At 40.7% G+C, this 25,022-nt stretch overlaps 1 protein-coding gene across 23 annotated transcripts in view; it reads left to right on the forward strand.

Annotated features, from left to right (window-relative positions):
• The first annotated feature begins 3,031 nt into the window (after positions 1 to 3,031).
• NEB (nebulin) overlaps positions 3,032 to 25,022 on the forward strand; it is a 102,363-nt gene continuing 80,372 nt past the window's right edge. For all 23 annotated transcript variants that reach the window (XM_068195109.1, XM_068195087.1, XM_068195088.1 and 20 more), the window contains exons 1-31: positions 3,032 to 3,144; positions 3,853 to 3,957; positions 4,471 to 4,536; positions 8,984 to 9,028; positions 10,331 to 10,543; positions 10,908 to 11,015; positions 11,154 to 11,258; positions 11,546 to 11,650; positions 11,749 to 11,853; positions 12,468 to 12,572; positions 13,604 to 13,708; positions 13,870 to 13,977; positions 14,377 to 14,493; positions 15,128 to 15,229; positions 15,312 to 15,419; positions 15,514 to 15,618; positions 16,042 to 16,140; positions 16,369 to 16,473; positions 17,024 to 17,131; positions 17,633 to 17,944; positions 18,418 to 18,624; positions 19,299 to 19,403; positions 19,527 to 19,634; positions 19,790 to 20,101; positions 20,481 to 20,687; positions 20,969 to 21,073; positions 21,676 to 21,783; positions 21,990 to 22,301; positions 22,493 to 22,699; positions 23,137 to 23,241; positions 24,048 to 24,155. In XM_068195109.1, coding sequence (XP_068051210.1) covers positions 4,504 to 4,536; positions 8,984 to 9,028; positions 10,331 to 10,543; positions 10,908 to 11,015; positions 11,154 to 11,258; positions 11,546 to 11,650; positions 11,749 to 11,853; positions 12,468 to 12,572; positions 13,604 to 13,708; positions 13,870 to 13,977; positions 14,377 to 14,493; positions 15,128 to 15,229; positions 15,312 to 15,419; positions 15,514 to 15,618; positions 16,042 to 16,140; positions 16,369 to 16,473; positions 17,024 to 17,131; positions 17,633 to 17,944; positions 18,418 to 18,624; positions 19,299 to 19,403; positions 19,527 to 19,634; positions 19,790 to 20,101; positions 20,481 to 20,687; positions 20,969 to 21,073; positions 21,676 to 21,783; positions 21,990 to 22,301; positions 22,493 to 22,699; positions 23,137 to 23,241; positions 24,048 to 24,155 — 3,972 coding nt within the window. In that variant the 5' untranslated portion in view covers positions 3,032 to 3,144; positions 3,853 to 3,957; positions 4,471 to 4,503. The remainder of the gene's footprint in view (positions 3,145 to 3,852; positions 3,958 to 4,470; positions 4,537 to 8,983; positions 9,029 to 10,330; positions 10,544 to 10,907; positions 11,016 to 11,153; positions 11,259 to 11,545; positions 11,651 to 11,748; positions 11,854 to 12,467; positions 12,573 to 13,603; positions 13,709 to 13,869; positions 13,978 to 14,376; positions 14,494 to 15,127; positions 15,230 to 15,311; positions 15,420 to 15,513; positions 15,619 to 16,041; positions 16,141 to 16,368; positions 16,474 to 17,023; positions 17,132 to 17,632; positions 17,945 to 18,417; positions 18,625 to 19,298; positions 19,404 to 19,526; positions 19,635 to 19,789; positions 20,102 to 20,480; positions 20,688 to 20,968; positions 21,074 to 21,675; positions 21,784 to 21,989; positions 22,302 to 22,492; positions 22,700 to 23,136; positions 23,242 to 24,047; positions 24,156 to 25,022) is intronic.

Consider the following 25,022-nt stretch of genomic DNA (forward strand, 5'->3'; position numbering starts at 1 on the left):
ACAAAATGAATTTTGGTTCCATATCAACCATATCAATATTCCTTTATGCCTCCTCTTCCAGCAAAGTCTTTTTGAGTCACAGCAGCCCAGTGAGTGGTTGGTTTACACACCACACAGCCACCACCTTGTGCTGCTGCTCACCCACATCAGCCCATCAGCATCAAAAAATAAACCTGAAGATAAGACACGGGAGGAGGTCCACTCACAGCCCCTTGATTCACTGCCCCCAAGAATATTATTTGGTATGATCTAATACTTTCTATTAATACTTAGAGAAACAGTATGAGCAGCTCTGAAGTGAAAGTGGAATTCTTGTTAGAGCACGTGTCCTTTCCTAAAAAAAATTTTGTTTGTAAGGCAAGAGCCAATCCCTGACAAGGCCTGTGCTCCCAGCCTGGTTTCATCCAGAAGGAAAAAGATTGGCCAGCTGTGGAGGGGTCAGAGAAATAGATGGATATTTAATTTGGAAACAATCCTTTGCATTGTCCAACCAAACCCTTAATATATATATATATATATATATATATATATATATTTTTTTTTTTTTTTTTGTAAAAATGCTCTCCACAGTATTTCCACACATTAAACCAAAAGGTGCTGGGGCAGAGGAGCCTTGCTGTGGGGAATGGTGAAAAGAACGAGAAGGAGAGAAGGAGCTCACTGGTGGTAGGTTAAAAATAGACACGGTGGCACAAATATGTATTTAAATGTCCTTTTCCAATGCTACAAAGCTTGTTAAGTCCAGGGATGTCAGAAGGTTAAATATAGCACCTGGGATGTCAGGACATTTATCCATCATGCCCTGAGTGGCTCCTGTTGGATAAGCAGGACTGACTGAACTCAATATTTAAATACCTTAAGTACAAGAAAATATTTTTTGCATTAAATCTTTGTGATTGAAATGCAAAACAACCTCTTTTTCTGCCTGAGTAGTTTTGCAGTGTTCTGTCTTTAGCTCAGAACTGCTGAGCACGTGCTCATTTGTGTGTTGTGGATAAATCTGGCCTGGTGTGTTAACCTGGGGCAGATAATATTCCATCAGAAATCAGAGCCAGACATAAGTTTTCAGAACAAAACAATTTAAAATAAAAAAGGAATATCAACCATTGGTATTCCCTTTACCTCATACATGTTAGTTTGGAGTCCCATCCCTGGAGGTGTCCCAGGAATTCCTGGAGGTGGCACTCAGAGCTCTGGGCTGGTGACAAGGTGGGCTTTGGGCACAGCTGGGACTCCATGGGCTGAGAGGGCTTTTCCAGCCGCAATAATCCTGGGATTCCCCTTGCCCACACAATGGCCATAGTTTTCTCAGAGCTGTTCCTTGAGATTTGGAGCTCTAGGAGCAAAAGCAGCAAAATGTAGGAATTGAAATATTTTCTCAAGTGACCCAAGAGCACCCTCCTCCCCTCTTTGTACTCTGATGGCAGAACAAAAATCTTACCTTCAGTTCAACTTTTCATTTCACCAATAATCCTTTTGTTCTCAGCCTCCTTCTGTAAATTCCATGGGTTACTCCATGCTTTGCTCCAGCCCTAAGCTGTGCTGCTGAAGATCCGCCACACTAAAGACAGCTGCATTTCAGGGGCAGAAAAAGTGGTGCTGGCACCCTGCGTGTAATTTCAGCCTTGTTTAGTGTCTTTCTAAACAAGACCTCAACCAGCAGTGTAAAATCTGAAGGTGATGTTCCAGTAACACAGGGCTTGCAGAGTACCACTGAGGGAGAAACTCTTTGCAGGAACTTCCAGGATTGAGCTGGAATGACAATAATGAATCACATGTTCAGTGAGGAAAGCTGGCCCCTCACTCCATTAAGGTTTGTTATTGATAACGAAGATGTCACGTTTGGCATCCAATCTATTGAGAAGCAGCTCTTGGGAGGAAAAGGAGCCCGTGAGTTATTTCTGGAGTGCACACATGGAGGACCAGGAGCAGAGAGCAGCAGGTTATGTTGAGGTTGCTCTCCAGAGACCCCAACAACACGCTGTGCTAATTTCTAGACAATTTCAAAAGAGGTTAAGGAAGTTAAATAAACAGAAATCAGATTGAAAGGGGAAGGACTGCCTAGTAAAGCAAAATGGAGAGTCATTGAAAATGGCTCGGCCAAAGGAGACAGGGAGGGGTCTGCAGCTCTGTGCAGAGTCTGAAATACTTGGCAGAAGTGAATGAGATATGATATTTCGTCTGGATATAGATATGAACTTCTGGAAAGAGTTAAGGAAAAAGATGTCTCTCAAGGGCTCCTGAGAATCATTTATTGAATTATGTGATCTAGCACATGGAAAGGGATCATTGTTGATACTGGCTTTTGAATGAATGCACCTCATTGAAGAACCAAAGTCAACTCTATTTGTCAGTCGAGTGATCCCCTAAGAAGTCATGTCTGTTATCATCACCCTGGTTCTGCTCCATACATCACGGCATTCCTGACCTTCCAAAATACCAGGGTTGCTCCCCCGTCACTTAATCTGTTTATCAAGTCTTCTTGGACTTCCTTCACCAGGGATGTTGGCTCTTTGTTTGGTTCCTTCCCTGCAAACAGTTGCTTTTCACATGTTCCTGGGTCTGCGTGATCAGCTATGAAACATTTCATAAGTGATAAAAACGTTGGCACACGATTTGCATCAATGTGAAAAAGCACTTCAGGTGTCCTTAGAGGGTGAAATTAAAGACATGTTTATACTAAAATTTAGATTGCAGTGTGGACTCCTCAAGTTCAGAGATTCTTGAATTTGGATGGTTATTCAGGCACATCATAGGAATGAAATTGCCTCCATCAGCTGAAATTCAATGTTATTACCAACTCTGATAATTAGGTTTTTCCCATTGGAGCACTCCCTTGGGTTTGCCTGGGGCTCCATCTCACCGAGCCCTGGTGAGCTCCAGCCATGCTCTGGTGTGTTTTGGGTTTCCTGAGGAGCACGGAGGTGCCCAGCTCCTTTTCCCTGATGCTGCTGAGAACAGGTGCCCTCCCTCAGGGTCACCGAGTATATTTAGGGATGAAACTTGAGCGGGCTGGAGCCAGATTGGCTGTGTGGGCCACACGTGTCACCGGGAGCCACCAAACCCCCTCGCTCTCGCCCAGTGCTGCTCAGGAGGGAAGACTGGAGAGCCTTTGCTCCAAAGGATATTTACTGGATGTCGCTGGTAAGGACATTTTAAATGCATTTCACTTCTTTTCCTTAGGAGAGGATCTTGAGCTGTGTCCCCATTCTGTAGTTTTTTGGGAATACTTGTTGTGCTTGCCCATGGAAGTCAGGTTTTCTGTCTGAATAACCGGCTGTGGGTTGGAGGAGGAGGAAAAGACCTGGAATGGGGTTTGGAAGTGTGGCTGAAGGTTGTAACAGTGACAGGTTGAAGAGGTTGTGTTTAAATGCAAACCCCACTTCTTGAGTTTATTCATACACCTCTGCCTACTGCTTCCCATGACTTGTCCCTCGTTATTTGAGTTACTCTTAATTTATTTTACTAGAATACAACATGGTTTTCCCAATTAATTTTTGGCCATTTTTCTCAGCCCGTTGGGACTAAAAAGGACCAGTATTCCGTGCTCCTATATTTAACCTGCATGACTTGACTTCCCTTGCCTCAGAAGGAATTGCAGTTTAGCCAGCTCAACCCAAGTGCCCCGTCAGTTGGCAGGATTAGCTTACACGGCAAATATCCCTGGACTCAGGAGCAGCTGTTCCAAAGCCTCATCCCCTCCCAACATTAGAAACAGGGCTGCAGACTCTGGTGGAAAATTGCAGCTTTGCCTCACAGCAAAATCAGTGTGTTAATTAATTAGTTCAAAGGGTCTGACACTAATCTGTGCTTTGTACTTCAGCCAGCTCTATGGATTTTCATCTTTTCCAGGTCTGAAGAAACAGAGAGAAAAAACCCACAAGAGTTTAAAAAACAACCCCAGAGCATCTCTGTAGGCTGATGCTGGGAAGACAGAAATTGCCTCATTAACCTAAGGTCACTTAAAAAAATATTTAAAATATTTTTCCACATTATGCTCTTACTTATGAATGAATATAGTAGAATATAAATCTCCCACTCAAACAGGAGCTTGAATGATATAATGAAATAGCGTAGAATAGTCACAGAGAAAAGAAAAATGCTTCAAATAATTGTTGTAATGAAAATATCACGTTTCAAGAGATCTCTTCTTTAACTCCTTTATTTTATTTATCTCTTTTATTTTATTTTACTTATCTCTTTTATTTTATTTTCATTGGATCCAGTGTTGGTGTTATAACTGGAATTAAATATTTGTCCAGAATTGTAATTTATATCAGTATGTTTGAAACTTAATCCAATGTTTTCCCATAACAGTCCAAGTAATGCCAGATCCCAACTTTATTTAGGGTCTAACTAGTTATTAACCACGACCCCAAGTGCTTTATGAGCTTGACTTGTACCTTCTCATGGTACTTTCAGTCATGGGCTAATGCTATTTATTCACATTTTTACCTGCTGCATGACCAGTGAGTGGGGGAGAGACAGAAGCAAACCCTCAGAATGGAGGAAGAAGAGTATGAGGAAGTTGTGGAGGTAAGAAGAAAATGTGAGAGTAGAAATGTTTGTTTCCTGCCTTGTGACTGAATCCATTAATCACCTTATTGAGATGCTGCTCAGGAGCAGAGGTTGCTGTTTGCTCTCTGAAGATTAGGGATGATTAGACATCTATTAAATGGTTTCATCACTAAAACAACAACAACAACAACAACAACAGTTGCTCTCGGGGGAGCAAAGTCTCCTGGTTCCTGTCATAGTTTCTCAGTTTAAATAAGGACTGGAACCATCCCACACTCACAGTGCGAGGTTTTCTGATTACTCCCTGCGTAATTATAGATGCACTGGGCCAGCTCTTTTCCCTCCTGGCTGGCCCTCTGTCACCCAATCCATGCTGGAGATGGCTTTGGAAGCCCCTTTCTAGCCCTGCCTCTGCAGAAATGCGGAGCTTTGTGCCACAGGGGGACCACAAACCAATTTAGCCTGAGACATTGCAGAGATGGAGCCAGGCTTAAGTGACAGGACAAGGGGGGAGGACTTTAAACTGACAGAGGGTAGATTTAAATTAGGTATCAGGAAGAAATCCTTCCCTGAGAAGGTGGGGAGGCCGTGGCATGAGGGAGCCCAGAGAAGCTGTGCCTGCCTCTGGATCCCTGAAGTGTCCAAGGCCAGGCTGGAGCAATCTGGGATAGTGGGAGGTGTCCCTGCCCACGGCAGGGGGTGGAATAGAGGATCTTTAAGGTCCCTTCCAACCCAAGGCATTCCATGATTCTATGTCCATGGAGGTGCATCATGGATTAATTTGCCAGTAGGTCATTTAAACTCAGGACACTGAATAAAAAATTCCCCAGGAACCGGGCAACCTTACAGCTGGAGCCACGGGAACAACAGCTTTGTTATTGAAACAATACACGAAATTAACAGCGTGGTCTTACTTGGTGCATTGCTACTACTCTGAAATTAACTGAGGTGTTATGAAATACACAAAGTCTTGTAAAAAGTCACTCGGTGTTTGAGGAAAAGAAGACTGTAAATGTAAGCATCCTACAACTCATTTCCACCACACTGTGTTCAGTGGACTGTTGATTTCAGGTGGTGTGAGGGCACTGCCAGCTTTATATATTTCAAATAGTGGATGAGGTAAAGATAAATGATTTGGCAGTCAGAGTACATAAATGCATTTTGCAAAATAGGTGTCACCACTCATAAAGCCGATTTTAAAGACATTTTACTACCCAGCTACAATGACACCAAGCCTTCTTTCAATTCCTTATTCCCATGTTACTTGTAATGGCTTTTATGGTTCCTGTGCATTGTGTGCTCTCTGTAATGGATATTTAGTTGCTCTCATTGTTTATTTATTCCAGCAGGAGCTACGGTATTTTGGGCTTTGTGTTCACAAGGCCCCATTTCATCCTTTGTTTTTAATTTTCAAAGACCACCTTGTTGTAACCACATCCCTTGGGCTGAGGAGACGCTGCTTTAGTAGCTTCCCTTAGGATACTCGTGGTGAGATGCTAAATAAAACAGGAACAACAGCATCTGGTACACTTTTAAGCCTTTCCACAATTTTCTTAATTCCTGCATCAATCCAAGATTTTAAACCTATCAGAAATTCATCTTCTGAAAGAGAAGGACATGATTGTTGAATATTGAGTAGCTGAGGCATCGCCGAGGATTTTAAAATGCTATTTTTTAACTTTCTCTGGAATTATGAGCCATTACTTGATGTTGTAGCTGTCTTGGGATGTGCAAAAATCCAGAGTTAGCGATACAAACGTTGCTGCCGAGTTACTTGAGGTTTTTTGGAAGGTTTTGTAGAAATTTTGTGGAAGATATCACGGTGGGGGGGGTTGTGCAAGGTTTTGTGGAAAGCTTGTGGAAGGTTTTGCAGAGGATTTTGTGGAAAGTGTGTGGGAGGTTTTTTGGTGGAAGATTTTGTAGGAAGTTTGAGGAAGGTTTTTTAGGAAGTTTGAGGAAGGTTTTTTAGGAAGTTTGAGGAACGTTTTGTAGGAAGTTTGAGGAAGGTTTTGTGGGAAGTTTGAGGAAGGTTTTGTGGGAGGTTTGTGGAACGTTTTGTGGGAGGTTTGTGGAAGGTTTTCTAGGAAGTTTGAGGAAGGTTTTGTGGGAGGTTTGTGGAAGGTTTTGTGGAAGGTTTTTTAGGAAGTTTGTGGAAGGTTTTGTAGGAAGTTTGAGGAAGGTTTTTTAGGAAGTTTGAGGAAGGTTTTGTAGGAAGTCTGAGGAAGGTTTTGTAGAAACTTTGAGGAAGGTTTTTTAGGGAGTCTGAGGAAGGTTTTGTGGGAGGTTTGTGGAAGGTTTTGCAGGAGGTTTGAGGAAAGTTTTGTAGGAAGTTTGAGGAAGGTTTTGTGGGAGGTTTATGGAAGGTTTTGTAGAAACTTTGAGGAAGGTTTTTTAGGAAATTTGAGGAAGGTTTTGTGGGAGGTTTGTGGAACGTTTTGTAGGAAGTTTGAGGAAGGTTTTGTAGGAAGTCTGAGGAAGGTTTTGTAGGAAGTTTGAGGAAGGTTTTGTAGGAAGTTTGAGGAAGGTTTTGTGGCAGGTTTGTGGAAGGCGTTTTTGAAAGTGGGTCCAGCGTGGAAATCACCTCAGAACAGCCCAGTATGTCACAGCTTGGGAAGTACGGCTTGGTCCCTTGAACTAACTTTGAGGAAAAGCCCTCAGAAAGGAGCTTAAATTTTAATGACAATTTTTTTAGGTTCAAAGGGTTTTCCGTTCCCGCAGCCGTGGCAAGCCACCCCAAGCAATTACCGCTCGGAGGAGCCTTTCCAAGATAAACCCCGCATCTTCCCATTTACTGTCCGTGCAGGTGAAGCACATCCCGCCGACAGCGGCTGCTGTTCGTGCAGCAATGTCTTGAAAAGCTTTTTCCCGTCATTTCCGAGCGGGGCAGGTGCGGCAGGCTCGGGCCCCGGCCGCCCCTCAGCGCCGCCGCCATTTCCGCGGGACGGCGCCCCCGCGCGGCCGCGGCCGGGAAGCGGCGGCCGGGGAATAAATTAAAAAATTAAAAAAATTTCACCGAAAACCTCCCCAGGCGCAAGCTGAGGGTGTTTCCTGTTGTCCTGTCGATTATTCCCTGGGAGCAAAGCCCGATCTGGCTGCATCTCCTGTCAGGAGCTGTGCAGAGCCAGGAGATCCCCCCTGAGCCTCCTTGTCTCCAGGCCGAGCCGGTTCCCAGCTCCCTCAGCCGCTCCCGGGGCTCCCGAGCCTTTCCCGGCTCTGTTGTCCCGGCTGGAAAAGATGCTCCACTGGACGTGGTGCTCACAAACAAGCCAGAACTGGTGGGAAATGCAAAGGTCAAGGGCTGCAGTGACGATGGGACAGCGGAGCTGAAGGTACAGGGAGCAGTGAGGAAAATAAATGGAATTATCCCAGACTTTCGAAGAGCAGACCTGGGGCTGCTCGGGGAAAATCCCATGGGAAACAGCGAAGGCGCCCAGAGTAGTTGGGTGATCCTCCAGCGTGATTTTCCCTGAGCACGCAGCTCAGCCCAAAGTGCAGAAATCAAACAGCAGAAGGGTGGAGTGGGGGAACACAGAGCTCCTGACTGAAGAAAATGACAAAAAAAAACCCCAAAAAAACCCCCAAACAAACAAACAAACAAACAAGCATACAAACAAACAAAAAACGAATGGCGGAAGCAGGAGCAGACAGCTTGGGAGAAACTTAAAGATTTAAAACTTCACAAACATTACAAACACTACAGACTCCATTCCTACCCATGGGCAATGTCCAGCTGGGTTTGGATTTGGTCAGCCTCACTTTGTTCTTTGGGAAGGATGTGGAGCAAATCCTTTGAGAAGCTATTTTTAGACACATGAAAGACATGAAGGTCGTGTGGAGAGGTGAACACTTGAGTTATCAAGGGCAATCAATGGCTGATGAACCTCATTAATTTTTATAATGAGTTCACAGCTGCTGGACAAGGGGAGGCCAGTGAAGGTTGTGTGCCTGGTCTGCTTTAGGGACACGTCCCGTTGTGGTTTTATCCCCAGATTTATGAGGTTATGAATTATGGGGGGATAATGGGCAGTAAAATGGGTGGAAAATCAGCAGGCTCAGAGTTGTGATCAGAAACAAAGTTTAACCAGCAGCCAGAAATTATCGGTGTCCTTGTAGGAGCAACCCTGAGGACAGCAGTCATGAGTGTCACCAAATAAAAAACCAGGAAAATCCTGGGGTTTAAATGCTGATTCTTTTAATGTGGTCATCAATGTCTTCCCTCTTGTGGGTAAAATTAGATAACAATCTTTCATTAATTATTTGGACGATTATTAGTTGGGGAATGTATGGAATAAAAATCCAATCATTAATGCAAAATGCGAACAGATATTCAGAGTTACCAAATGACTCCATAAGCACCTGTGAACTAAAATCTTGTTTCTCCAGAAATGTGCTTTAAAACAGCTCCACAGAAGCTACAATTTACTGATCTGGCTTAACAATGATGTTTTTTCTCCTTTTTCCCAAGTACTACATTGAGGAGACAATTATTGAGGAGGGTGAGCCACACGAGGTAAAGGTCCCTGTCATGCTGCATGTAGCACATAAATGCATGCAATTAACATGAAACACTAAATTAGCAGCCTTTTGTACTATGAAGTTTAATTTTTCACGTTAAACACACAAATACCAGTGAACAATTGCTGCTTAATATTTTATTTTTGCTTCAATCCCTGCTGTGTGATGATCTAAGATCAGTTTACATGTATCAGTTCTGTTCCCTTCACCTTGTGTAATTTCACTGAAAAATTACAGTTTTGCAGATTTTTCATCGTGTACTGGTAACAAATATTTGGGTCACCAAGGAGTGATTGCCATAATTTGAAATTCTACCTCTGAAACAGCTATAACCCAACTCTCTGCTGTGTTATCATGAAATATTCTTCATGGCAAGGGCTTATGCAGAAGCAGAAGTTATTAATTCTTGATGCATTTTCAGCTCTGTCTCATTGATGCAAATAACTCTCAGAACTCTGACCTTCGTGAATTCCTTTTTAAAGGCAATTTTTTTATAAAGCTAATTGATACGAAATAAAACCTGACACTTATTTGGGTGGGTTTGGAGCACGTTCTTTAGCTGTGATAATTATTTTTAGATGCTCTTCATTAGAATCTTAGTATTAAAATTACCGCTTGCAGCATGACTATGTTGATAAGCAAGTGTACAAAGCATTTAAATTGATTGGAAATTAATGCATGTAGAGCAGAGGCAGCTGGAGCCCCACTCTCCCAGACCCTCTGGAGAATAATCCCATGAGTTTGATGCAGGAACCAGCAAGGGAGTTCATTCCTTGTGGGGTTTTTTAGGGTGGGTGATATATAGGGAGCACAGTGGTAATCCCAGTAGGATAAGTGTCCCTGATTTTCTGTCTCCATGTGGATCTGGATGAGAGCAGAGCATCCTTTCACCATCTCAGGGGGATGAAAAACATGTATCCTGATGAACTTTTACATCTATAAACCAAGTGATTATTGACTTTTTTTGATCCCCAGGTGGTCACTGAGACCATCAGCACAGACTACTCAGTCCCCGAGACCACCACAACCACCACCTACACAGCTGAGCACACCCAGCTCAGGGCAGTGAAAACTCTTATCCTGATGAACTTTTACAGCTATAAACCAAGTGATTATTGACTTTTTTTGATCCCCAGGTGGTCACTGAGACCATCAGCAGAGACTACTCAGTCCCTGAGACCACCACAACCACCACCTACACAGCTGAGCACACCCAGCTCAGGGCAGTGAAAACTCTTATCCTGATGAACTTTTACAGCTATAAACCAAGTGATTATTGACTTTTTTTGATCCCCAGGTGGTCACAGAGATCACTGAGACCATCAGCACAGACTACTCAGTCCCCGAGACCACCACAACCACCACCTACACAGCTGAGCACACCCAGCCCTCCCGGGAGGATGCAGCCCCTCCCATCAGGAAGAAGACAATCCGGACAAAAGTGGACCCATCCAAGTTTCTGACACCTTACCTGGAACACAGCAATAAAATGAAGGACCTATTCAGCGAGGTATGTTGTCCCATGTCTCTTATTTCTTGAGGAACACCAACTTTGAAAATGTTTTACAGGGCTTGTTTGATACTTATATTGCAAATATCTGCGTTTATCAATAAACCCAGCTCATGGGGAGAATATAATAAATTAGAGGTGAGCCAGGCTGGAGATGGATTTTTCCTTTTGTGTCAGATGGAATAACTTCAGATGGCTAAAGTAAGCAGAAGTGCAAATGTAGTTGAATAATTTTAGTTTATATTATTGAATAATCTGCCCCAAATTCCTGTCCTAACCAGATAAATATGGCAATAATTGCTAATATAGTTCTGCCAGAACTTGGAGATATGTCTTAATTATTTTTATCATTATTTTCTTCCAGAACAAGTACAAGGAAAAATTTAGAAAAGAAAAAGGAAAGCCATATGCTTCCACAGTTGATACCCCAGAAATCCGGAGGATCAAGAAAGTGCAGGACCAGCTCAGTGAGGTGGGTAACAACTGCATTTCTAGGTTCATCCAGGTGCTGGGTGTTTATATGAAGGGTGAAAACGTCATTATTCTGGGTTTAAAAAAAAAAAAATCAGTCAGTTTTGCTGTGGAATCAATGAGTTTTGTTGTGCTCCAGGTTAAATACCGCATGGCTGGGGAAGTTGCCAGAACCATTTGCCACGTGGATGAAAAGGCCATGGATATAGAACATGCAAAGAAAGTGTCACAGCAAGTGAGCAAGGTGAGTGCCTTCTGACTTTGCCAACACTGGTGGAGCCTGAGGTTATTGATAAGGACAATGTTTTGAGCTCAGGGTGCTAAAGCAACAGTTTAGAAGCACAGGGGGGATAGCAGAGAAGTTGGTAAGGCAAATATAAATATAATGTTAAATATTTCCAGTTGCTCTGTTCAGATGTTACTGCTCTGAGACTTTGATTAAAAAAAAAATCTTTAAAGCAGGCAGTTCATTCACAGAAATAAATATTTTTTTAATGGTAGAGTGACCAACTAGCTGATCTTTCCTTGCAGGTATTATATAAACAGAACTGGGAGGAGAATAAGGACAAGTACCTGCTTCCCCCTGATGCTCCAGAGCTTGTGAATGCAATAAAAAACACAGCAATGTTCAGCAAGGTAAGAAAAGCTAACCACAGATCTAAGCAGCTGAAGTAAATTAAGCTTCCAAAGCCAGCAATTAATTAATAATGAGCATTCTGGCATTTTTCTTGTAGAAACTCTATACTGAAGACTGGGATGCAGACAAAACATTGTTTTATCCCTACAATGACAGTCCAGAGCTCAGAAGGGTGGCACAGGCTCAGAAGACTCTGAGTGATGTGAGTATCAAAGCAGGGATTTGCTGTGGGTACCAAAGGCTTTTGGGCTGTGGTGTTACCTGCGACGTGCCATGGACTTTGATTAGGTAGAAAAGCTGCACAGTGGGACAGAAAAAAGGGTGAGTGTGCACTGATAACTCTGATAGTAGTGGTATTTCATTGAAAAATATGTACTTGATGTTAGAGTGCAAAGTAGAGCATCTTGGAGTATAAATCCATTGGCAATTTGATGCTGGGTTAGGAATGAATGAAATAATTAATTTGTTAAATCAGCAAGAGGACCTTGAGTAAGTCCCCAAATGCAGAAACTCTTAGGGTTGTCTCCAAGTCCAGCTCTTGTGGGTCTGCAAATGTGCCAAAAGCAGTGATAAGAAAAGTCAGGAGCTGGTGGGACTGGGATTTGCTGATGTTCACAGAACTCTTCAACAGGGGATTGCAGGTCTCTCTTGAAGATTTCAGTGAATTTTGCAGAGGTTCTGAAGTTCCCTGGTAATACACAGATTAAAGAATTCCTGCTGCAGGGGCTGTGGACAGAACTCCTTTTATTAATGTGGTGGTAGCAGAGTTCAATGCTCTCGTGCTCAAATAAATGTTTATTTCTTCCGTCCTTTCAGATTGTCTACAAAAAGGGGCACGATGAAAGGAAAGCAAAATTCACCTCTCTGCCAGACCCCCCTGATGTGGAACAAGCCAAGAAGGTGACACGGCAGCTGAGTGATGTGAGTAGAACTTCTGCCCAAACCCCACTCCTGAAGGGAGAGAGGCAAAAAGGGACCTAAGGAAAAGGAAAAACACACAGGAAGACCAATTTTTGCTGGAGAAATCAGGACTAAGTTGTATAATCTTGTAATGCAGAGGTCAGGTTTTAATTCCAATCAGAATTTAACTATTGTTCTTATTTTTAAAAATTTATCTTATTGTGTATTGAAAATTATCTACATTTTAAGATTAGAGAATTGCAGTATTCACTCGTGGTGGAGAAACCACTTTGAACCCGTTTGTTAGGTGAAATAATACATTTAGAGAAAATTTCTTTAATCTTATTTTTCCATAGCTTAAAAGCTAAATTGTCATCAAGAAAATTTTATAACATGTAGAAAAAAGGATCAGTACCAAAATTCTTTGAAATTAATGGAATAATAAGTTTTGTAAGTATCTCCAAAACTATAAAATATAGAATTTTTTTTAAAGATTACTTTTGGCATATATCTTCTTAAGCAATGTTAAAAAAGCATTGGAGGAGTTTTATTTTCTATGGAAAGTAATGCAACTGTGGCTGAAAATGCACCTGGAACACTGAGTCCAAACTCAGGCAGGTGTTTTGTTGTTAGTCAAACTCTTTAAACTTTTAATACTTGATTTCTGTGAGCTTGAATAAATAATGGAAATCACAAATACCAGGTAATTAAAAGGGTTTGCTTGTAACCAGGTCCAGCAGCAATCCTAGTAAATTCTGACTTAATGGGCAATATCCTAATATTATGTGACCAGGGAGAAAACAGAACTAAAGGAATATGTTAGAGATGATTTATTTAACCTTTTTAGGTCAGGGAAGGTACTAAGAGAAATGACCTAACACTGAAATGGTTTGGCTAAATTATATTTAAGGTGGTTTTGACCATAACTGCTAAAATAAGCAGGAGTCAAATATGAAGCAGCTTTAAAAAGACAGCTTTGAAAAAATGAATCTGTCAGGTGAAAATGGAGCTGTGTCTTGGAGATTCAGTTTTATTGTTTTGTTTCCTTATAGGTTATTTACCATGAAGACTATAAAAATAAAATCAAAGGCAAGTGGAGTCAAACTCCGTGCTATGATGTGGCAGTTGCAAAAATGAATGCAGAAAATCTAAGTATGGTGAGTGAATCCTGCAGAAAATCGTCAACAGCTTTATCCCTGTTTATGCTCATTTGGAAAAATACTGAGGCTCCATTTGTGACATTGCTTATTTCCTAAATAATCCCTGTTGTAAGTGTCTAATTAATGTGTTCTTTTCTGTCTGTCTCTTTTCCTAACAGAGGAAATACCAGGAAGACTTTGAAAACATGAAAGACCAAATCTACTTCATGCAGACTGAAACTCCAGAATACGAAGCCAACAAACGAGCTTCAGAGAACATCAGCAAGGTGAGGGAGCTGTGTGCCACCTGCTCAGCCTGGGAACACTTCTGAACCCCCACAAGTTTGTGCTGACATTGTTTTGGCAAGACCTTTCAAGGTCCTTTGCCACCATAAGTTAAATAACAGGGGCATTTTTCATGGAGAGTTGAAGGTTATCATGAACAGATTCATGTCACAGGATGGTTTTGGTGGGAAGGGACCTTTCACAGCACCCAGTGCCACCCCTGCCAGGGGCAAGGACACCTTCCACTGTCCCAGGGTGCTCCAAGTCCCATCCAACCTGGCCTTGGGCACTACCAGGGATAGGGCAGCCACAGCTGCTCCGGGCAATCACACAGGTTAGTGAGCATTTGGCTTTTAATTGTGATTTTTAAAACCTCTTTTTTTAATTTTTATTCTTTCAAGTTCAAATACAGAGCAGACTATGAAAAGAAAAAAGCTGTTGCAGATTATAATGTGCTCCCTGCTACAGAGAACCCATTGCTGAAGCAATTAAAAACTGCAGGAAATATTCTGAGTGATGTGAGTATTATCAATGTGCAGCTACGTCATTTTCAGTCATGTACCAGAAACCACACTCATAATTTCTTTACAAGGCTTCTCCTTTGTAGTATTTTTTGTTTTGTAGACCCATATTTGTCTATGAGATAGCATTAGCCAGAACAATTCAGGAAAAGAATGAATTCTCCACAGATGAGTGGAGCAGCAGCAGTGGCACATGGATGGCTAATTAGTGGATAGGTATTTAGACCCTTGTGGATAATGAATCACAAAATGACAGCTCTTCCCTTACTGTTGTAAGGAATTCCAGCTAATAATGATAATATACATGGTGCTTTTACATATTTTTATATTATATTCTGGTTATTCACTGTAACAGTCTTCTCAATTCCTCTTTTATTTGTATGAAAAGAGACTGAATATTTCTTAGTGTCAGAAGTTCTAAAACCATTAGCCAGACCTTTCTATCTTCCCTTACAAACCTAAAAAAAATTATTTTTAAAGACCATTGGGAAAACAGTGCCATCTGTTTCTCAATCCTGTGGGAAAGCTTTTCTTTGGAACCGTTTCTCTGTTTTACTCTTGTCATTTTTAATATAGTGGGGTCAACTTGCAGTGAAATCTCCTGCATGACCTGGTATTATTTGATTTGCAGAAATTATACAAAGAAGCCTATGAACAGTCCAGAGGAAACAGGATGAATTACTGTGAGACACCCAAGTTCCAGACTGATGCTGCTCTGAAGAACTTTAGCGATGTAGGTATTTTCCTTGGGGTTTATTCTCCACTACTGACCCTCTTGATTACTTTTGCTTCTCAACTCATGGTTATTTTGGCAGGTTAAATATAAAGATGCATATCAGAAGAATATTTTGGGGCACTACTTGGGCAGCTTTGAGGACCCTCATCAAATCCACTGCATGAAGGTTGAAGCTATGAAAAGTGATGTAAGTGTGGCAATTGTTCTGTTTTCCCCCTCACTCTGGAAGCTCAGACAAAGCTCAGCTGTGGTTCCTTACTGAATCTTGCTCTTGTTCCTAGAAAAATTACAAAGCAGATTATGAGGAGGAAAAGACAAAGTGCTACTTCCCTCAGACCATAACTCAAGAGTATGAAGCAATCAAGAAGTTGGAGCAATGTAAAGATGTGAGTACAGGACAGCAGTTGTTCACCACAGAAAAATTAACTGAGTGGTCCCTGGTAACATCAACGATTCTGAGTTTGGCCTCATTGCCATATGTGACTTTAAAAAAAAAAAAATCTTCATCTCTATTTTACAGCCTTTTGTGACATCTAGTGATCAAAACAGATATAGCAAAATCCTTTTTATAACAAGTAAACCCACAAAATGAGAGCAGTAGTACCAAAAGGAATAATGAACCTCAAGCATTCACCTGCTTAAATCAATATTGTTTGAAATTAATACTTTAAAAGTACTTAAATTAATTTATTAATACTTTAATACTTTAAAAGTACTTAAGTTAATTTATTAGTAGTTTTATTTGTTCTATCAGTTCTTGAAGAAGACTTTATATGTGTTTTCTACAAATATTTTTTAACTTCTTTCAGTACACCTACAAAAAGCATCCTGATCAAACCAAATTCACTTCAGTGACCGACTCTCCAGTACAGAAGCAAGCAGAAATCAACAGCAAACAGCTGAGTGATGTAAGTAAGCTTTGGAAACACTCTGACATTCCCAATTTCTGCCCCGTGCCCATCTTCACTTCATCCTCCAGCTTTAAGAGCACTCCTGAAATAATTGTGTAGGTGGCTGTGTGTATTTACATTTTTATTCCAGCAGAACATCACCTGGAAATGAGATTTTAAAGTAGTTTTTCAATTCACAGTCTATAAATTGGGCTGCTAAATATCTTCCTTTATTTTTCTTTGCAGATATTGTATAAATCCAAAGGGGAAGAAATTATTCACAAGTACCACCTCCCTCCTGATGTGCCCCAGTTCATCCAGGCTAGAGTTAATGCCTACAACATCAGTGATGTGAGTATATTTTGAATTTCAACACCATGAAGCTCTCCACTGAAGGTATCAGTTTTATTGCCTTTGTGATGTTAAATTTTTTGGTGGCATTATCAGCCTTCCTGAGATAAAAGCTGACATCTCCCTTAATAGCCTTGGAATTTTAATGGTCTGGCCAGACTGATAAAAAAACCCAGCCAGGCTGCTTTCTCCAGTTTCTTTGGAGCACAGATACTGAGTTTGAAGCTAACAGGAAAAAATTTCTGAAGGTTCAGTCAAATGAAAAAGGGCTTTGCATAAGAAAGGCCAAAAATGCCACTGATAGAGTTGTTCTGAATAAAAAGTGTAAAAATGCTTGTGGAATTCACGATTATCTTTGTAGTAGATTTATTCATTATAATAGAACTGTAGTTTGTGTACAGGTTAACATTCTTTCCTTGAGATTATGTGGACAATGCTGGGTATTTTAATTCCTGTAATAAAATCTCCTATAATAAGAACATGGGCTTAAAGTCTTTATTAGAATTGCTATTCCTGACACTGCAAACTCTTCCCTTTTTTTCCCTCCAAGGCTAACTACAAAGCAGACTGGAAGAAAACCCTTGCCAAAGGCTATGATCTGAAACCAGATGCCATTCCAATTATTGCTGCTAAAGCTTCTCGGAATATTGCAAGTGATGTAAGTAGGATTTACATCCAGTGGAACACATACCCCTCCTGCATTTCATTAGTTATTATTATTTCCCTGTGCTGGAGACCTGTACTCCTGCTATAGCAAAAGGTTACAGGTGACTCTTCATTCCTCTCTTAAACGTCCTCAATCGAATATTGGGATATTGAATTGTTTGGTGAGGCTGTTCAGTAATTTATTATTATCATAGCCTTAATTAAAAGCTGAATGTCCCTGGGACTTGCAAGCCTGCATCCATGACAATGGCGAGGGAGAGCTTGTAGCTACAGGTATGGCTTGAGATATGTTCCGGGTGTCAAGACAAACTGAAAAATCCAGTAATCCTCTTCTCTTTTTTTGACCTAAATAATCCTGTGCTGACATTAAAACCATTTATTAGGTTCTAGGATGAACTTCAGCATTAGTACTTTGAAACTCTGTGTTCTAAACCCATCCAAAGTGTGTTTTCTCTTTCCCAAGTGGGAAAAGCTGTTTTTCCTTTGTCTCTAGTACAAGTACAAGGAATCCTACGAGAAAGACAAAGGCAAACAGGTCGGGTACCGAAGCCTGCAGGATGATCCCAAACTTGTTCACTACATGAACGTGGCCAAAATCCAGTCGGATCGGGAATACAAGAAGGATTATGAAGTCACCAAGACCAAATATCACACTCCTCTGGATATGTTCAGTGTGACAGCTGCCAAGAAAGCCCAGGAAGTGGTGACAAACACTGGCTATAAGCAGCCAATTCACCATTACACCCTCCTGCCTGATTCTGTGAACCTGGAGCTCTCCAGAAATGTGATGCAGCTTCAGAGTGATGTATGTCATCAATAACCAGCTCCATTTTTAATTCTCGTCATGGCTCTGTGAAATCATTAATCTTTTAAGGCTAAATAATTAATTTATATAATCCAATATATATTATATTGGATTAACAGTAGGTTGGGGTGTGACTGGTCTGGAGCCATTTGTTTTCCAAACATTATCCGAATTATGTGCAGCTATTAAGTTCTAGGAAACTTACCTAGCAAATAACAACTTTTTAAATATCTCTTCATATTTGCCATATTCCCAGCATATTTTACTAATTGATGTATTTTTGTAGTAAGATTTTAATGACTGTGATTATATTTCTCTTAAATACTGACTCTGTCATAATTAAATTTTAATTAAATCTAAATTGCCCCTCAAAAATGAATGTCCAGGGGAAGTTTTAAGGCTTCACCTGTTTTATGTCTATAGACACTCATTTTTCTTGCCTGACTGTGTTTTTCTTGTTTATTTTTGGAAAGAATCTGTACAAATCTGACTTCAATAACTGGCTGAGAGGAGTTGGCTGGGTCCCAATTCAGTCACTGGATGTAGAAAAGGCCAAGAAAGCCACGGAGATTCTCAGTGAGAAGAAGTACCGCCAGCATCCCGACCAGCTCAAGTTCTCCATCCCTATGGATGCCATGGAACAAGTGCTGGCAAAGCAAAATGCCAAGACCATGAACAAGGTGGGAAGTTGTTGGATTGACCCAAAGTTTGGGTCTTTGTCTTGCAAAGTTGTGGGGCAAGGTGCATTCCCACTGGAATTATTAAAATTTCCAGTGGGTGTGGTAGTCCCTTGGTTAAGACTGGACACTGAGAGATCATGGTAAGCCTCTGACTGCTCATAATTAAGGGAATTTCATTTTCTGTTTCTAAAGATTAAAGAATTCTTCTCCAAATTTATAGTGCTTTGACAATCCTTTTTCTGTAGGACGTATTCACAATAAGTGAGCTGCAAAAACCCTGGAATTCTGTCAGTTTCGTACAAATCTCCTGGAAAGTGGAGTTTTTTACACTTGTCTCTAGTTATCCAGGACACCCCTGATCCTCATTCCTTGTTTTCCATGGAAAGAATGTCTGTGAAAATAAATTCTGCTTTCCATTAATGCAGGGAAGAACACAGATTGGAAACTTCCAGCTTCAATATTTATTAAATACCAAAACATACTTTGCAAATTTCTTAAAATACTAAAGAAAGGAGGAAGATAATGTTGCTCCTCAGCAGCTCTGTGAAGGCTATTTCTGGTGCTAATAATATTTCTAGGAAATATTATTTATTGCAAATGAGCAGAACAAAAGCAAACTCTTATTTTATGAGTTCAGGACCTTTTCAATGCTAACAATTGCTTTGTAATTGCAGAGGCTGTACACAGATAAGTGGAACAAGGAGAAGACCAGCATTCATGTGATGCCAGACACCCCAGAAATTCTGCAGTGCAAAGTGAACCAGATGACCATGAGTGATGTGAGTTGCTGTGCTCACCGTGGGCCTCCAGTGCCTCGCTGTCATTTTAATGCCTTGTTTGAAAATATTTAACTTCAGAGTTCTGCCTTCATGACACCTGCTCTCTTTCACATCTGAACTTAGAAACTTTACAAAGCTGGATGGGAGGAGGACAAGAAGAAGGGTTATGACTTGCAGCCAGATGCAATTCCAATAAAGGCAGCCAAGAGCTCCAGGGACATCGCGAGTGACGTGAGTCTGGTTGTGTGATGCCATTCTGTGGCTTCATTTAAATTAAATGACTAAACCAGAGATCTTTTGATCTATTTTTTCCCGTGATAAAGCAGAGCTTAATATTACATTTTTTAATTGAGGTTTTTGCTGTTCTTTCTCTTTCCTGCTCTCAGTATAAATACAAACTGGCCTATGAGAAGGCCAAAGGGAAGCACATCGGCTTCCGCAGCCTGGAGGACGACCCCAAGCTGGTGCACTTCATGCAGGTGGCCAAGATGCAATCTGACAGGGAGTACAAAAAGGGTTATGAGAAGGCCAAGACTAATTTCCACACTCCAGTTGACATGGTCAGCGTGGTGGCAGCCAAGAAAGCTCAGGAAGTGGCTACAAATGCAAACTACAAGAACATAATCCACACCTACAATGTCCTGCCAGATGCTATGAGCATTGAATTGGCCAAAAACATGATGCAGTTACAAAGTGATGTAAGTAAGATGTTCTTCAGCCTCTCCATTGTGAATAGAAAGATGCTTAGCTTATGAAAAAAGACTGTAAGATAAATAGTATTATTTTGTTAGTGGAATTAGGTCAGGTGTCTATGAAAATGTAGTAAATCATACATGTTTTTCAACAATTACAGCAGTTTTATTTTTCCTAGACTCTGAAATGTTTAAGTAATGAATTTGAGCTTAGAAATAAGCAATTTTATTAATATTTACTCCATCAGGCTCTTAAGGAGCAAGAGTTACGTGCAGACCAAGACAGGAGAAGCTTCACTTTTCCTTAATACATTTAATCTTGTACTTCCAAATGTATGAACTATTTTATCCTTCGTATTGGTTTTTATCTGCTTTCTGCCTGCAGAATCAATACAAAGCAGAGTATGATGAAACTATGAAGGGTGTTGGGTGGCTCCCACTGGGCTCCCTGGAAGCTGAGAAGAACAAAAAAGCCATGGAAATTGTGAGTGAGAAGAAATATCGCCAGCATCCAGACAAGTTGAAGTACTCTGTTCCTATGGATTCCATGAACATGGTCTTGGCTTTAAATAATGCCAAAATCATGGATGAGGTAAGAAAGTGCTCATCAGAATTCATATCAGAGGTGGGCAACAATCTACATCTGATTTAATAGTCAACCCTATTGTATGCAGAGCTTTAGAAAACGTGATTTATGTTGTAGCTAATGAATGTGCTTTAAGTGCTAAAATAAAAAGATAAACCTTGCTGTCATGGTAGTAACACATCATTTTCAAGGCAGTTTGGATTTCAAGTAAAAAACTGTATTTTAAATTGTTTTATTTAGTAATAACAACAGATGTTCAGGTCTCTAATTTTTTTTAATCCTTCCAGCACAAGTACAAACAAGCCTGGGAAGAAGACAAAAAGAAAATTCACATCACCCCAGATATTCCACAGATTGCTTTAGCAAAAGCAAATGCATTCAATTTAAGTGAAGTGAGTATTGTCTGTAAGGCCATGACCTTGCTCTTATTTTTTGATTAGAAATAAGTGAGATGAGAGCATGCAAAAGTCTCACCTTGCTAACCTGTAGTAATTTCACAAAACCTATTAATTTTCCTTTTCCCAGCTTCCTTCCCCAAAATTAGATAACCAGAATTGCCAAGAAAAAGCCATTTTTATAGTCAGGTTGTGAAGTGGTCGTGCAGACCATTAACATGTAATAGTTGCTAATAAAATACAGTAGACTTCGAGTACTGTTCATGTTTGTTACTGTATTTATTATTTTATTATTGATTATTTTATTTCCCCATACACAAAGTTTTGTACAAGGTTCAAAATTGTAGGTAGCACCTGGTTTTTTTTTGGTACAAGATGACATTACAGATTTTGGTAGCCAGTTTTTAAATCCACTTATGCTAAATAAAGTATTGCTTGTAATTATGCACATCTGCCATGTGGGCAGAAACAGACATTTTTATCTCTTTTTATTTTTTAAGATGACATCCTTATAGATGTAACTGTTCACCAATATTTGCGCATGTGGAAAACACATACATTTTTGCTTTTTTAAAAGATGTTTCTTTTTCTTTTTGCAGAAAATGTACAGATCTTCATTTGAAGAAACCAGGAAGAAAGGATATGATCTCAGAGCTGATGCTATTCCTGTCAAAGCTGCCAAAGCTTCCAGGGATATTGCCAGTGATGTAAGTTCTTGGGAGAAAAAATGGGCAGGGACAGCCTCCACTATCCCGGGGTGCTCCAGCTGGCCTTGGACACTTCCAGGGATCCAGGGGCAGCCACAGCTTCTCTGGGCACCCTGTGCCAGGGCCTCAGCAACCTCATAAGGAAGAATTTTTCCCTTAATTTCAAATCTAAATGAATCAAAGTCTCTGTTTGTGTTCTCTTTCAGTATAAATACAAATTAGGGTATGAACAAGACAAGGGGAAACTCGTCGGCTTCCGCAGCCTCCAGGATGATCCCAAACTTGTCCATTGCATGCAAGTGGCCAAGATGCAGTCAGACAGGGAGTACAAGAAGGCCTATGAGGCGAGCAAGACTCATTACCAGACACCTTCTGATACCCTCAGCGTGGTGGCAGCCAAGGAGGCCCAGGACCGTGTCACCAACACCAACTACAAGCGCCTGATCCACCAGTACATGCTCCTGCCCGATGCAATGAGTCTGGAGCTGTACAGAAACATGAATCAGATCCAAAGTGATGTAAGTTTTCATCTTGTGACTATTGTTTTTTACGTCATGCCCTCAGTTTGGAAAGGACAGGATTATTTTTTACGAGCTGTCTTTTTTGTGGCTTTTGTTTTTCCATCACAGCCGTGTTTTGGAAAGAACTGGATTTTTCTGTATGGGCTATTTGTACATTGTCAACTTTGCTTTTGTGTCCTGTTTGGCAGAATGAGTACAAACAGGATTACAAGGAGTGGTTCAGGGGGATTGGTTGGAGTCCCATTGGTTCTCTGGATGTGGAGAAATCAAAGAAAGCCACGGAGATTGCGAGCGATCGGAAGTACCGCCAGCACCCCAGCATGTTCCCCTTCACCAAACAGAACGATGCCATGGACCTGGTCCTTGCAAAGCAGAATGCAAATATCATGAACAAAGTGAGTATTTAGGGGAAAAGCCAGGCAGGCATTCACATCTCATCCATTCCAATAACCACTCTGTAAGTCTCTGTCACACCTTTGTGTGGCTGCGTTCCCCTGGGAAAAACAATTGTCACAGGCTCCTCTTTCATCTTTTTTTCTCAATGAAACAGCATTGCTTAAAGAAATATTTTCTCCTTTTTCTCCAATCTCTATTCATTCCATTCTTACATAGAAATGACTGGTCCTGAAAATCTTGATAGTTTGGTTTTATTAGAAGCAAGACTGAACAATAATTCAGCTGATTTTGGATTAGGTCATTAATTTGTAAAATAAATCTGAGTCAGCACCTTCACCTTTTTGCTCATCCATATCCAAATGGAAAGGTGAAAACCCTGGAAGAGCCATCTTTTGTCATTTATATTAACACATCTGATGTAACTTTCTGTCCATAGCATGCTTATACCCAAGCCTGGGAGAAGGATAAAACTCAGGTCCATGTGATGCCAGACACACCAGATATTCTACAGGCCAAACAGAACAAGACAAACTACAGTCAGGTAGAGTATTTTGATACATCTTATCAACATTTTAAATTATTATCTACTGGAGATTCAGAACACAGGCAAGAATTTCACGTGGGTAATATTTTCAGAGGAAAATAAGTACCGGCTTCAGGCTAGCAAACTAACAGACTAAATTGCATTATAATGTGTGGAAAATGTAAGTCCTGCTTTTGAAGTCTGGAAGTGCATAGTCCATACTCTGTGCTTTGCATAGAGTTCAGTCATGTTAAAAATTCCTTACTCTAAAATTACAAGTTAATTGTGTATATTTTTAACCCAACCTATGGGAAGAAGTAGATGCAGTGATTCCAGCTTTTCTCTCTGCTTTCAGATAGGAGAAAGTGACAATTGTGCCAGTAGAAAACAATCAGGTTTTGCTTTGCATCATTGCTCAGAGGCAAATCTTTGACTTAAGAATGCCTGTACTTAAAATCAACTGTGCGCAAACGGACTTGACTGTTAAATGGCTTCATGAAAACCTTTTTAAAATTTTGTTAAGGCAATCAAAAAGTGTTCCGTTATCTCAGATGTATGTGTTTCAAATTCTCCAGATGGGTTTCAAATCAAGATAAGCTATAGTAGGAAGCTGCTGAATAGTGAAAAATGATTTAGTCCCTCTCCTTAGCCTTGGAAGACCAGCATGCCTTGTTTATCAGTTTCCTATTTCTCAGTTCCCATTCTAGCAGCCCTTCTCTCATAACTGAAGCCTGTGAGGTGACCAGAATTTGGATCATTAGTGTATCTAAATAGCAGGTGACATACATATTACTGGTTTTAATTAATATTGTTTTCAATTTTAGAAACTCTACAAACTTGGCTGGGAGGAAATGATAAAGAAAGGCTATGACCTCACACCTGAAGCCATGTCAGTGAAAGCTGCCAAAGCTTCAAGGGACATTGCAAGTGATGTAAGCAGCATTTTAACTCAGTGTGACATGCACTGACCTGGTTGTTACAACCTACAGAGTCCCAATAAATTGAGATACACCTCTCTGTTAAGGTGTGGCTTGGAGTCAAAACCAACATTGCTGACAAAACTCCTTCCTGAGCTGTTTTTGTCCAGTTTAACAAGGGTTTCTCTGACATCTTAACAAGTCCAAAGTTTGGTCCATTCATGGCTGGTCATAAAAAGGGAGGAGTTTTCTGCTCTTTAAGCTGCTTCATTTTCAGAGCAGCAGCAAATTTGGTCCAATTAACTGAGCCCAGTGCCTATCCAGAGAAATCCTTATGACAACTCTGAAACAGATGTGGTGACACATGGACTGCTGTTACCATAACTTGGTACAAATACAACTCCTGCATTTGTTTTATTTTTAGGCACAGAGAATTTATTAATTCTCTATATTTTTTAATCATTAGGAAATGTTTCCTGTCCTTAAGTATCTTTGTATTTCATAATTTTTCATTGTTGATGATGTTATTCATCAAAATATTTCAATCTTAGGGAGTTCTGGGTCAGAGGGCACAGGAGACCATTCCTATTGCCACGCTCTCTTCCTTTCCAAGGACTCTTTCTTTCCCAGGGAGAGCATTCACTGACACCAAGTCATACACATTAGTCAAGGGGCTGCTAAAACTTTACATGAGAGGCCATAACACGTTGCTTATTTATAGAATCATAGAATCACAAAATGCTTTGGGTTGGAAGGGACATTAAGGTTTATTCAATTCCACCCTTTCTGGGGGCAGGGCCACACTCCGCTATCCCAGGTTGCTCCAAGCCCCATCCAACCTGGCCTTGGACACGTCCAGGGGTAATTTCATGAGGAACATTA

This window comes from Anomalospiza imberbis, chromosome 7, assembly GCF_031753505.1.
Source record: "Anomalospiza imberbis isolate Cuckoo-Finch-1a 21T00152 chromosome 7, ASM3175350v1, whole genome shotgun sequence".
Classification (NCBI taxonomy): Eukaryota; Metazoa; Chordata; class Aves; order Passeriformes; family Viduidae; genus Anomalospiza; species Anomalospiza imberbis.